Source organism: Falco rusticolus, chromosome 6 (assembly GCF_015220075.1).
Source record: "Falco rusticolus isolate bFalRus1 chromosome 6, bFalRus1.pri, whole genome shotgun sequence".
Lineage (NCBI taxonomy): Eukaryota > Metazoa > Chordata > Aves > Falconiformes > Falconidae > Falco > Falco rusticolus.
This window is the reverse complement of record NC_051192.1, coordinates 16,691,646-16,704,721: the sequence shown is the minus strand read 5'-3', so window position 1 is coordinate 16,704,721 and position 13,076 is coordinate 16,691,646. Positions and strand designations below refer to the sequence as shown.

Genomic DNA, 13,076 nt, shown 5'->3' with positions numbered 1-13,076 from the left:
TCCACTTTGTTCTTCACATCATTCCCCTCTAACATTTCATATATTTTTGAGCCATTACTAAACGGAGTATCAACATCTTCATAGAAGTTTACCTCCAAGATCTCTCATCTGAGCAACAGCTTTCTCAGCTCACCTTTCTGTGCATCACATTAAGATGACAGTTCACTCCTGCAGCATGCACCACTTTACATATATTCACATCAAATTCCACCTACCATTTTATTTCAATTCCTCAGCATTGTCAGATGATACTATAACTCTTCAGTCTATTTTAGCTTTTACTACACTGATCTACTTTGTATCAAATTGTTACCTGTCACTGTATTTTTTCCAGACCTCTTAGGACTGTTAAAAACAGCTTAGGTACAGCACTATCCACCAATCCCTATATACAAAAAGCATCTTTATTGCTGTTTTGGTTCCTTTTAGCCAATCTTCTAGCCATGCAAAGACCCCCAACCTTTCCTTCCTTTCATCAAACTTTTAAATGCCTTTAATGTGTTTGATAAGGGACCTTCCTGAATGCCTTTCAGAAATCCGAGTCTGTATTTGCAGAACTCCTTTGTCCATCTTTTTGGGGTTCTTTTGCCTCCTTTAACAAACTCCTGTGGTTTTATAAGGCATCCCTTCACAAAAGCCATTTCCCCCCAAAACAAAGTCTCATTTATCTATGCATCAGCTAATTCTGTTCTTAATTACTAACAGCTTTCCCAGAAGACATGTCAGGTATATGGGCCTGCAGCTCCCCACATCTCCCCTCCCGTATTTCACAGGACACTTTCTTCCTCCCATTCCCTTGTCCCTTCCAAAGTTTTCAGAAAGACAGGTAACCAACAGTTAATAGTTCAGCTATTGTATTACTTGATTTGTGGTGATACTCAAACTTACCCCACTAACATCACGACACACTTCCTCCATTCTCTCCCCTCAGAAGGTTTACAAGATTCTACTATTCTGAATCTCAGATTTTCTCCCACATTCCACAGAAAACTGTCCTATGAGCTTGTCTGAAAAGTCAACAGCCCACTTCTATTCTGGTTTACAGAAAACTTCTCCCTCCCGCACAGATTTACTATACTCCTAAAATCTCAATTCCAATTTAGCCAAAATCCCCCTTTCCTGAACAATTTTTTTAATTATGTACCAAGACTCTGCCTCTGTCCTAACCTCGAACGTGGCATGCTGAGCATTTTAAGAGAGTAACAGTGAGGTGGTTGCAATCTTTAACTTTCTTTCTAACTAAGCAGAGACAACAACGAGCACATGAGAGGACAGAGGAGTATCCACAGCACATGGTGTATGTGAAGAAAGTGCCACGACCATACAAAACAGTGGCAAGTCAGCATTACTGTTACAGCTGTGGATAAAGAAATTCTTCTTTCTCAGTTGACTCACAAGACATTATACCTGACAGGACAACAAAACACACCCTCACCAAAACCAGGTTTTAAACAGGTGGGTCAGCAGTTAGCGCTCTGTCATGAGAACTGGCCCAGAAACATCAAATGGTGTGAAGTCAGTGTGAGCGACATACTGAAAAAGCAAGGAGAGGAACTGAATTTTAACACTGAATTTAAAAAAAAAAGAAAAAAAGACAGAAGTGCTACTGGCCAAAACACATCAAATACAAAGTCACATGCTCTTTGAAAATGGTGCTTCACATCTAAAGAGAAGTGCACCAAGAAAAAAAGAGACAGCAGATACTGGAGGAAACATTGAAGTACAATGCAAACTAAAGGTCAGCTATTAAGATACAAGAAATAAAAGGTATTAAAACCAGAATATAACAAAGCTATAAGAAGCAGCACTGTTCAGTAAAAGCAGTCAAAAGCCTTTCTTCCAGTGTGTATGAACACCAGTTAGGAATTGTTATAAAGAAAAAAGTTACCATGGCAAAGGAAACAGGTGCTAACAGAATAAGGAAAAAGAAATGGAAGTTTCAAATGCTATATTAAAAAGCAGACATTATGAAAAGGCAGAGAGAACAGTACATTAAATGCACAAATTTTAAGTTTTAAGGCTAAGCACACTTGTTAAACAGAACTATTAAATGAGGTGTCCTTAAGGTGAAAGCATCTTACTAGCTACCTTTTAAATCAGTAACTTGAGGCTTAATATAACTACCAGAATGATACCCAGGCCTTTGTCTGAAAACATGAAAAGTTTACTGATTCCCATAACACTTAATTCCAGTGGTTAATTGCCTTTTCCACTAAAAGAATCACATCACCATTTTCTTGATGTGTTTCAGTATTGTCTTGCAAGTTCTAGAAATAATGCTCCTTTTCTGTCCCAGGCCTGTGCTGAACTGCTGAACCTCCACAAATTTTATCCTCATTAAATCCAAAATGTAATCTTTTACTGAGGACATGCAGTGTTTATCTTCCCCCCCCCCCCCCCCCCCAGTATTTGATCTAGAATAATCTATAAAGGTAATTAATTTGTTAAAAACACTTAAGTAGCCTTAAATATCCTCTGTCATATATGCCTGCCCCCTTTATTTAACACTAATTTTTAGTCACCTCCAGCTTTGTTTTCAATCGGAGAGTTTTATAGTTATTCCCAATTTAAAAAAATGGCATTTCCTGGTACTGAAACAGGGGCAGCCTGGTATGCGTAGGCAGTGATTTTTCACTATCTTTTTTTTGAACCTTGTCATGTAGTTTATGATGCTAACTTTAAAGCAAATATAATAAAGAAGCTTAATGATATAGAAAAGTCTAAATTATTTAGAGTGAATGACAACCACAGAGATTATGAGGAATGGATTATTACAACATAACTTTCATAAAGGGAATTTAGGGTGAGGTGAAAATGACAAGATCCAAACAGTGAAATCTGGCACTGACAGCAAGATTAATTTTCCAAGTCTTCAGGGTGGAAATGAAAAGAAAAAAACACCCAAAACAACAGTACACCTTGCCACTAAGAAAGAACAACAAGAATTATTACTAAAGGACCAAAACAATTTTTATGGATATCACTGATTCTCTACTGATACAGCAGAAGGCTTGTGGAAACAAGAAAATAAGGAAGTAAGATTGATGAAAAGAGAATAATAATATTTTAAAAGTTAAAAAATAAGAACTGAGAAGCTGGAATTGCAGAATGAAAAGATGCACAGAGCATCGCAGATGAAGAAGATATACAGAAGCCCCCCCCCAACAGCCTCAAAACAGGGGAAATGGCAACAAATTTGACATTACTATTATAAAAATCAAACCTGAAGTTTTACATTTAAAGTATTTCAAAATAAACAACTATGCTTTTCAAGTATACTCAGGAACAAACTCCATATATTTTATGGCCAGCAGATGGCATGTGTAACAAAAACATTAAGATAGCAAGCTCCATTTGAGTATGAAGATCGCTGAGTAAGTGAAAAAGTTAGCTTTCAGAACTTAATACAATCAAACAAATATGGCCAATAATGGAAACAAAATATTTCATGAAATGGTCTGCTTGAAGAATACTTACATCTTAGTTTGTCCAGTATTTTACCGCCACACATTGTTGCTAACATGGCTTTCACTGAAAATACCGTCAACTTCCCATGGCCCTCACTGTGGGGAAAAAAAAATAAAGAAATCACATGGCAAGTAATTACTACATAGAATGGTAAGTAACAAACATACTGAGGCCTATAATAGGAAGGATATGCATAAGTGTCCTCCATTAACTACTACGATCTGCCAAAACTATGGAATATAACATTAAACAGTGATAACATTAGCATTTTTAATATACTGGAAGATTTAACAAGTGTCTAATCACAAATCAAATTTTCTTGCAGAATTACGAAAAATGCAGATAAAGAGACTATCTTTTGTCTTGTTCATCCTATAGCTGTCCTATTAAAAAAGTAATGTTTTAATTTTTTCCGTTCAAATACATTTGTTCACTGTAAAACATCTCCCTTTTTCCTTTCTTAGTTGCTTTAGATTTTTACTCCTTGATTTAAACTGATGTTCAAATACTATTTTTAGAATGAAATGTGTAAGTAATTGACAGCTAATGGAGAAGCTGTACCTGAATATACAACACAAAACACGAATAATGTGAACGATGTTTTATTCTAATTTAAGTTAGTAAAGCTGCTGGGCTATCAGACCAGATGGTAGATTTTGGGAATAATTTTCTAGTATCGGCAAGAGAAAATATATTTGTCTCTACGGAAAGTATAAAAAAGCCTATTCAGCATGATATAATATGTAGAAACAGCTACGGGTATTACTCCTGTTACCAGAAAGAAAGATAAGGATGAAATTATGAAGGAATTAAGTCACCAGAAACAGAGAAGGCGGCTTGCTGGGTTAAAGCACAGCACAATTAACACCAGTAACAGTTTCTCCCAGCTTAGTGCTGGCCCAGAAGGCACGCAGCCCACCTCCCTGGCTCCTGAATTTCTGTTTTTCACAGTAATAAAGACAGGAGTCAGACAGCCTCCAATACATGATATTAAGCAAGCCACAATGTGGTGATCTCAGTGTAAACCCACTGTTACCATGAAGTCAGTTGAACATGGGTTTACTGGTGTGTAAGGCAAAAGAAATGTGTGTAAACGTGAGTAAAAGCTGTTGGAATTCTGAGCAACTTATCGCCAAACAGACACATACTGAGTCATTATCCTTAACTATAAACAGCAACAGTGGTAGAGACTGATAAGCCACCAAGAAAGTTAGTCACATGTAAAAGCAGAACAAGAATTAAAATAAGTTTGAGTAACCATAATTAAATGCATTGGACAGATAATTTGTGCTATCATGGAAAACAATGATGGGGAAAATACATGATGTGTGTTGGAAGAGTTCTAGAAAAACTGTAGAATACTTCTCAGTGGAAGCAAGATACATATTTAACCTTTGCACTCAGATGACTAGCACTTGGGAAACGTCAAGAGTAGAATTATTTGAAGTAAATATTGGCCGATGGTATTGAAGTAGTGACAAGGTCTAATGTCAATGACAAACAAGCAACCAGATGGAGACATCAGGAAGTAACCAAATAACTTCCCCCCCACCCCCCCACCCCCTTCACACTCAGTTAATATGCAAATATCATCTTCTGGTAACATTTCACACTCCACAGCGAGGTAACGGCTCTCAACCTTTCTTAGGCTGAGAAGAACCTGAAATATAATATGCTATTTCTCAAATACAGACTGAGAGTATCTTTCAGATATTCCCTCTACAGAAGAGAGGCCATCTCTCCTAGAGCTACAGCAGCAGGAAGATCTGTGAAGAGGAACGGTCATTCAAACGCCATCACTTTGATGATATCCAGTACCCTTTTAACCACTGTTCGAAGAAACTAAAGGGAGAAAACTAAACACATTAGATATTTATTTCAAGCAATATAAAGGCTATAAAATATCACAACAAGGTAAAGATCTCAGCTATCCTATTTTGTTGCTGACTTTTCTCTTAAACAGCTTTCTCAAAGAAGTAAGTTGGCACCCCATGTGTAAAAAAAAAAAAACCAAAAAAACTTTACTATATCTGAAATTGGCTGTCTGAAAAGTTCATCCTCTTCAGGCCTTGACCTCCACTTTTTCCTGAGCAAATCTTACCAGCTAATTCATATCTCCTTAAGTTATAGTCTCAGCTCTTCTCCCTCTTTTCTTTTTAATAGGCATTCTTTTTTTCCCCTCTCAAAAGAAGAGTTCAGGTTTGAATTAATTTCCAGAAAAAACAAGTGACTAAAGCCATCAATGTCTCCTCCTTGCACAGGTATCCTATGGTGCCTTCAGATATTAGGTCTGCTTCTGTTGATGTTCTGTTTATTAATCAAACAGAAAAAACAAAACAAAAGAAACCCCAAACCTCCTCCCCCTGCAATCTGGCAGAGGTGTAGTTATTAAGCAACTTGCCAAAATCTATTTTTGTACCAATGCTATTCAATCTGATGAATTGCATGACAAAAGGAAAAAGGGCAAAACTTTCAATGTGATTTTGAAACTCCTGTAACCATCAGGAATTCTCAGGAGCGGAACTAGAACTAGGATGCTTGTTTAAAAAGACTGGGGCTGCGTACATGAGGCTCGTTCCATTTGCCTGAAGAAAGCCTCATCCTCTATGCCTTCCTCACCAGGCAGTGTGTAGCAGATGTCCACAGCAACAATGTCCATGTCAGTCTGCCCACTGATCCTGACTCAGACTCCCAGCTGGCTCATCATCCATCCCCAGGCAGAGCTCCATCCACTTCAGCTGCTCTCTCATGTAAAGGGCAACTCCCCCTCCTCATCTGTCCCTCCCGAAGAACCCGCTGCAGCACTCCAGTTGTGTCAGCTCTCCCACCTCGTCCTCTGTAGGGGAATCAGACCTCTCACTCCTCTCGTTTGTTTCCCATGCTGCAAGCAAGAGCACACAGCCACCTCAGAGAGGCACCCAGTCATCCTGATTTCCCAGAAGAGGCACGAGAGCTTTCTGTGTGATGCTGCATTTCCTTACGTATATGCATATGCTTGAAGTAAGCCCTTACCAGCTCTGCCGATTATGAGGTTCCTCCTAATCACATCACACTTTGCTTGCCAACTCACTTCCCGATAGAATGGTTTGGGTTGGGAGGGACCTTAAAGATCATCTGGTTTCAACCCCCTGCCATGGGCAGGGACACCTGCCACCAGCCCAGGCTGCTCAACTTGTTTGTGCTCATCCTCTCCCTCTCCCTTACTGCAGGCTGCTTTATTACCAGATACAGTGTGGTTTGATACTTACAACTAAAAAAAAAAAAAGTTGGAGCAACTAAACCCACTGTCAAATTAAATGAGATTTCTAGAAACAACGAAGCAAAAACCTGACTGCTCTGAAACAGCAGGATGGGGCAGGCAATGAGCTGTTCCTCTGGGATGCCAGTAACGGGCCAGGGACTTTGGAAAGTCATGAGAGGCTACTGGGAAAAACTGACCAGGATTAAACTGTCAAACACCCATACAAAGCTCTGAGGGAAAAAGGAGCAAAGAATGTCATACCACAGGCATTGCTCCTCACTACTCACCACTGATGCAGTACGACCCATCGCTTCTGCACCATGATCAGTGTTGAATCCCACTGAAGCATTCATTGTAAGCGTCCTTCATAGTTACTTAAGCTTTAGCTTAAGTATTTCCATGGAGAAGATGCTAGTCAAATATTTGATTCCTGTACCTGTTTGGTGGAATGCTAACGACTTTGTGATGTTTACCACCAGCACCATGTTGTAAGAACCTACTGCACTATGTGCATTCAAGCAACCACACAGCTACCCCAGTGTTGCAATTCCAGCACAGATGTGTACGGGTTTTCTTCCTAGAAAATAAACGTCTGCCATGTTGACGAACTCCTGGAGAGGGAGCCTCAGCCCTGCCTCTCCTCTTATGCTTGGTTCTCCCACTGCACGATGCAGCCCAGCATCCCAGCTTCTGTCTCAATCCCATGTGCCAGGCAGAGGAGCCTAAGGAGAAACTGTTGTACTGTGCTGGGATCAAGGGTGCTGCTTGGGTTCCAGATGAGGCAGGACTTGTAGGGTTGGGGGCAGTGGGGGGAAAAAAACATACCTCTAAATAAAGCCTCAATCTTTTGAGCCAGCTCCCCAAAATGTGACCATTTCTGGTTTAAAATTCTTTATTTTCTGTCTCAAAATAACTAAACCCATCAGCTAACCCTGACAACATGTCTCAACTAATACCAAATCAGAAAAATACACATTTGATTCCGTTTTCATAGCAGTCTGCCTGCTCTGAGCTTTGTGTTGTTTTCAACTGCCCTTAGCGAGACAGACTTTTTGGAGGGGGAAAACCTGGCTTCAGTTTGGTGACAATAAGAAGTAGTCACATTGGGAAAGGATCAAAGCCTGGACATTACAAACAGACCAACTATTTGGCATATTCAGTGCTGCAGATTGTCTTTGGTAAAACTCCTCAGCCTCTGTGACAGCATCCTGGCCACAAGCAGTTCTCTACTGCTAGGACAAAGGGCAAAAGCCGAAGAAAGACAAGACTGAAATAATAGCTGACTGTGAGAAAAATAAGACAAAAAGCAAGGAATAGTAAACATCAGTGAAAGATCTGCAGTTGCTACTCAGAGAATCCAGACACAACTACTCAAGAAGATTAGCAGACCAAACCCTGAAGAAAGAGGCTGCAAAAGAAACTTATAAAACAGGACACCAGGAAATGCCTAGACAGTACCCTGAAGGAGAAATCAAGTTTTTTTTCCGGCAAAGAAATGAGAATTAGCCTTTATGGGGTCACAGCATGTTAGAATGGGATGCAAGCTGACTGTTAAAACAAGGTAGCATTATAAAATGGTCTTGTTGATCAAGATTCAATAACACACTTTCACTTGTTAACACAGTGCTATACCACAATGAGGTTAACAATGTTCTATCACAGTCTGCAGAACACAGTTTATCTTCAGTTCAGCTCACAGCAGTCTGCAAGTTCCAGAAGGCACTAACTCATCTTTCTTAAGAAAGCAATTTTTAAAGCAAAGTATTGCTGCTGTGACAATGTCAATCTCTGCAGGCACAACTATGATATTAAATACATGTGTGTGTATGTGCAACACACAATTTCTTGAACTTGAGAAATAGCATGCGGACAGTTTGCCAGAGACTCATGCAGTTGTTGGCTGCATTCATCTAACTAAAAGAGAAAATTAGTTTAAGAATACAACTAGAGGAGTTACTAGCCTGTCATATGCTGCTATCATGAAGTTGAGGAGGAGGCTGATGGATTGCTCTACACTGATTTGGTGAGTAGAAGGAAGGCGTTTGTTTAGCTGGTAGTAGATGGATGAAATGATTGTTTCTAGTCGAGACACGTTGATCTCTGTGTTATGATCCAAAGTGTTAAGGCCATTATCTCGGAAGGCTTCAATCATATTCCAGATATCAACAAGATGAACTAAAAATAAAGGAAAAAAAATTAACTTCTATTCTGTAACGCATGCAAGCTTACTTTTATGGTACCGTTTCTGAACGCTAGGTTAGCTTTTATTTTTGAATGAACAGTTACTTATTTGTAGTCAAAGTGAGAGTCAGACTCTTGAAATTCATACTTATAGTTTGTGTCAGCTGGTTTAAAGTAACAGAGTAGAGCCCAGACATCTTGTGTGCCTTTTATTCCACCCTTCAACATCTGGGTGCTCAGGCAGAAAAACTTCATAAAGGAGAAAAGTTATCTTCCATCATCATGCAGTGCGTTTTAGCAGAGTTAGGTATTTTTATTCGAGAAAGGCATCAGCCATATTCTAAATCCACTACAAACTGGTTATAATAATTTTGAACATCCTCATGCTGACTAGTAGTTCAGTACTGAAGGAGGAACTTGATGTTCCAGTTAAACTATGACGGGATCCAGTTGATCCAGTTGCCAAATCCAGAGCATAATACTTTGTAAACACAGGTCTAGAATTCCAAAGAGTTTCCTTAAATTACCCTGCTGTATCTTAGGGCATATCTAAGAAGTCTTAACAACATAGAGAAAAAGTTTCCCAAAACCACAGTAAGTGATCTGCAGAACCACATTATTTATGTTTTTAAATATTTCAGAGCTTGAAAGGTATGCATGATAGTGGGAGAAGGCACCTAAGGATCAACAGTAATCCATCAGTCCAAACTGAACATGATCCAACAGTTACAAAGGACAGACTTATTTGCTAACTTCACATCTTTTGTTATCTTCCATAACCTATAAAAAAGGGTCTGAAGTAAGAGTGTGACCTTCAATGTTTCTTACATAAAACTCATCTTCATATTTCTTACATAAAAACCACACAATAACGAAAGCCAAGCTACCTAGTCACGCCAAGCACATGCCCCTGGATCACCCTGTGGTCCAGACAAAGATCATAAACGCACAGCCTCATCTACACATACACATATGGCAAAGGTTACTCAAGGCATATGCATGGCATCAGTGAACTGGGTCCAAAGTGTGCACTGTACTATAATCAGCACTTTTTAATACCTCTCTCTGCTGATTAACAGAGCTTTTGAATTCAAAAGCATGACTCAAAGACAAGAACCAACACTTTTCCATAGGAATGAAGAAGTTGTAAGCCATCCATCAAATGAAAGGCACTGTGCGGACTGGCCCAACAGCCCTACGAGACACACATGCATCCTGTGGTCAGCTACAGTGCTACAGAGGAGCTACAACTTGCAGCATGCAGGCACGCAAGTCCTCTGCAGGACTCCTCAGCTGTTCTCCTGTCCTCTTCCACATGAGACACACAGTAATTCCACTTCACTGGAAGGAGGGACCTATTCCAGCATACATCAGTGTTTCGCTTTCTGCTGCGCCTGACGCAACGGTAGCAGAATGCAAAGTAGCATCACTTATTCTCCCTTGGATTAGTCTTTCTTTGGTGAGCTCTCCAAGGGTTAAAGGACCATGAAAGAGAATGAGAAAACTTACACTGACTAGCATGGTATGAACCTGAAGGATTCTTTATGGTTGCTACATTTCACATATGCCACCACAGTCAGATCCAGACACTTTCACACTAGTGACTGTATTATGCATCACCAAAGTCATACCTCTGCCTGGCTGTCAGGTGGTTTGCAGTATGCCCTGATGGAACAGGAGCTCAAATAGCTTGAGATGCCTGCATCTGACACTGAGGGCAACTGAAATATGTCCAGCTGGCCCATATATTTTAAATTTTTGAAACAAAGAACAAAACTGAAGATATTCTACAGTATTGGACAAAGATCGCTGCCTCTTTTTAATTATATATGTAATCTCTGTTTAGTTTAAGTAACAACTACCATTTTCTGATAAAATGCTTGCTTACTCTCACTGTACTTAAAATTGACATGGGTAGAATATTTGAAACAATCATGCATGAGAAGTTCTTGAAGATAAAGAGTAATTATAACTTACGATTACATCTTTTTTGTACAAACCGCAGCTTACAGGCTGTTCGATACGTTGAAAGTCTGATGACATCAAAATTCTGTGCTCCTATGAATAAAGAAAAATTTGTGTTTTTCTTTCCTCTATAACATTCAGCTTACCCCTGAGAGATTTACTTAAAAATGGTTTGAGTGTTTCTTCACATACATCATCTTTGTCATACAAACGTGACAAAGATTTTCATTACGTATGTCATGGTAAAGTGATTTTCAGCAGTGTATTATAAACTGACCTAAGTTTGAGACTTGTACGAGTACCTTACAAGGAAGCAAGAATTAAGTGGTGAGTGGGTAAGGAAGAGGACTGTGCTGATGTTGGAAGACACGTACACAAAAGATAAGAGACAAAGAAAAGGTGGGGTTAGTACTGCTACCACCTTCTGCACCACAGCCCCTTCAGGAGCATGCTTTTGGTCTCCCAAATAGATCCAAATCAGTAAGAAGCAGAAGAAAAAGCACAAAAACATAAAAAATAATAAAAAAAATAATCTTCACCAACAACCTCCCACTTCAAGATGTGTGTTATACCGTCAAACAATCCCACATCAGGAAATATTTGAATGCCATTATCTATCACTAGCCTGTACATCTACTAGTTCCAGCAATTACTCTGAACATTACAAACCTGAGCAATTTCAGAAAGTTGTATTAACCCTCTACCAAACAGACCTGCGTACCTCCTATACTGACCAAACGAGAGCATAAATGATGTGGGGATGATAAATGATACTGAAGTCCAGTACTGATCATTTTAATTTGGAAGCAGCCAACAAGTCAAGTCTTGAAAATCCCATTAATCTTAAACCACAATGCCATTTAAACGGCTCACAATTCAACAGCATTAGCAGCTATGTCCTAAAATCAATATAGTTCTAAGGTGTAGCCTGAAACAATCCAGTTGCACATGAGCAACAGCACAGATGCACATGGCTCCTGCAACTCTTGTTTTCTCACAGGAACACACAAAAGCAGGCTCTGCCGCAGTCTTTCATACTTCTCTCAAAAGCCAGAGCCTAGATGAGTAAAGAACTGAGAAACGGGCACAACTGTGACTTGCAGAATCCAGACTTCTCAAAGATACTTAAAAACAAAAACCCAAGCCCACATCCTCCTAAATAAAGTATCAGGTTGCTGTATAAGGGGGTCTTGCTCAAAGATGGTAACTTATTCCCTCCTATGTTCTGAATTCAGAAACCAACTTGCAAATACCTCATTTGAATTACCTTTGTGTAGGCATCCACTGACTCACAGCTGCAAATTTAAGAAAGTCTTCTTGGCTTTTAGATATTTCATCACAATTTCGCAAATACAATGCCAAAAGATCTTTTAAGAACAAGCAGATGCATGTACTGTGTCTTGAAAGTGACATACAAGGATTATCTCTCTCCATCACTGATGTAGGCTTGAAGGTAAAAAGGTGCTCAGAAGATCAGTGAGGGGGGTGACCCACTTCCCAATTCAAGGCTCCCCATGACGGCTTACTTCAGAGTGACACTAGACTAGCCAGCACCTGAGGAGCGTTCTTCTGCTTTATAGTATGGCGCTATAAATTTCAGTGGATTATTTCACAGCGTCATCTTTAGAAAACTAGTCTCCGATATTTCAGGAAAGTACTTGCCTAGGTAAACATAGGCTGGAGTATTCAGATCCAAGGCTACAACAAAATAGCTCGCTTCATATTTTCTACGCAGTATTCTTTCAAAACTCTCAATTAGGCTGCATACTTCTATCTTTCACACCAGAGAGCACACTTCCACAAACCGTGAGTCTTCACAAAATGCTCTGGCTGTATAAAATATATGTATACCAATTTATACAGAAAATATTTACATATACATAAAAGGTCATTTAACAGCTACACGTAGAAACAGAAACAAAAAGGAAAAGTCATCCATCTTCTGTTCTCATCTTCCTGTGTCACATTAAAGCTTTTGTATTAAACAAGGCCATTCTTTTAAACTATCAGAAGATAAAGTGGGACGTGTTTTCAAGACAATCTCTATCCCTCAATCATGGAATGGATGAGGCTGGAAGGCACTGCTGGAGATCACCTAGTCCTCTCCCTGCTCCAACAGGGCCTGCCACAGCAACTTGCCTGACTGTATTCAGTTGATTTTGAGTATCTTCAAGGATGGAGACTCCACAACTTCAGCCGGCAACCTCTCCCAGTGCTCAAC

The 13,076-nt window shown here is 39.5% G+C and overlaps 1 protein-coding gene across 21 annotated transcripts in view; it reads right to left on the bottom strand.

Moving 5' to 3' along the window:
* DTNB (dystrobrevin beta) overlaps positions 1-13,076 on the bottom strand; it is a 214,912-nt gene that overhangs the window by 182,148 nt on the left and 19,688 nt on the right. For 18 of the 21 annotated variants that reach the window (XM_037391264.1, XM_037391269.1, XM_037391263.1 and 15 more), the window contains 3 exons: positions 10,868-10,948; positions 8,671-8,884; positions 3,478-3,563 (listed from right to left, as the gene is read on the bottom strand). In XM_037391264.1, the coding sequence (XP_037247161.1) occupies positions 3,478-3,563; positions 8,671-8,884; positions 10,868-10,948 (381 nt within the window). Of the gene's footprint in view, positions 1-3,477; positions 3,564-8,670; positions 8,885-10,867; positions 10,949-13,076 lie in introns of those variants that run through there. The other 3 variants (XM_037391282.1, XM_037391284.1, XM_037391285.1) reach the window with 2 other exon arrangements.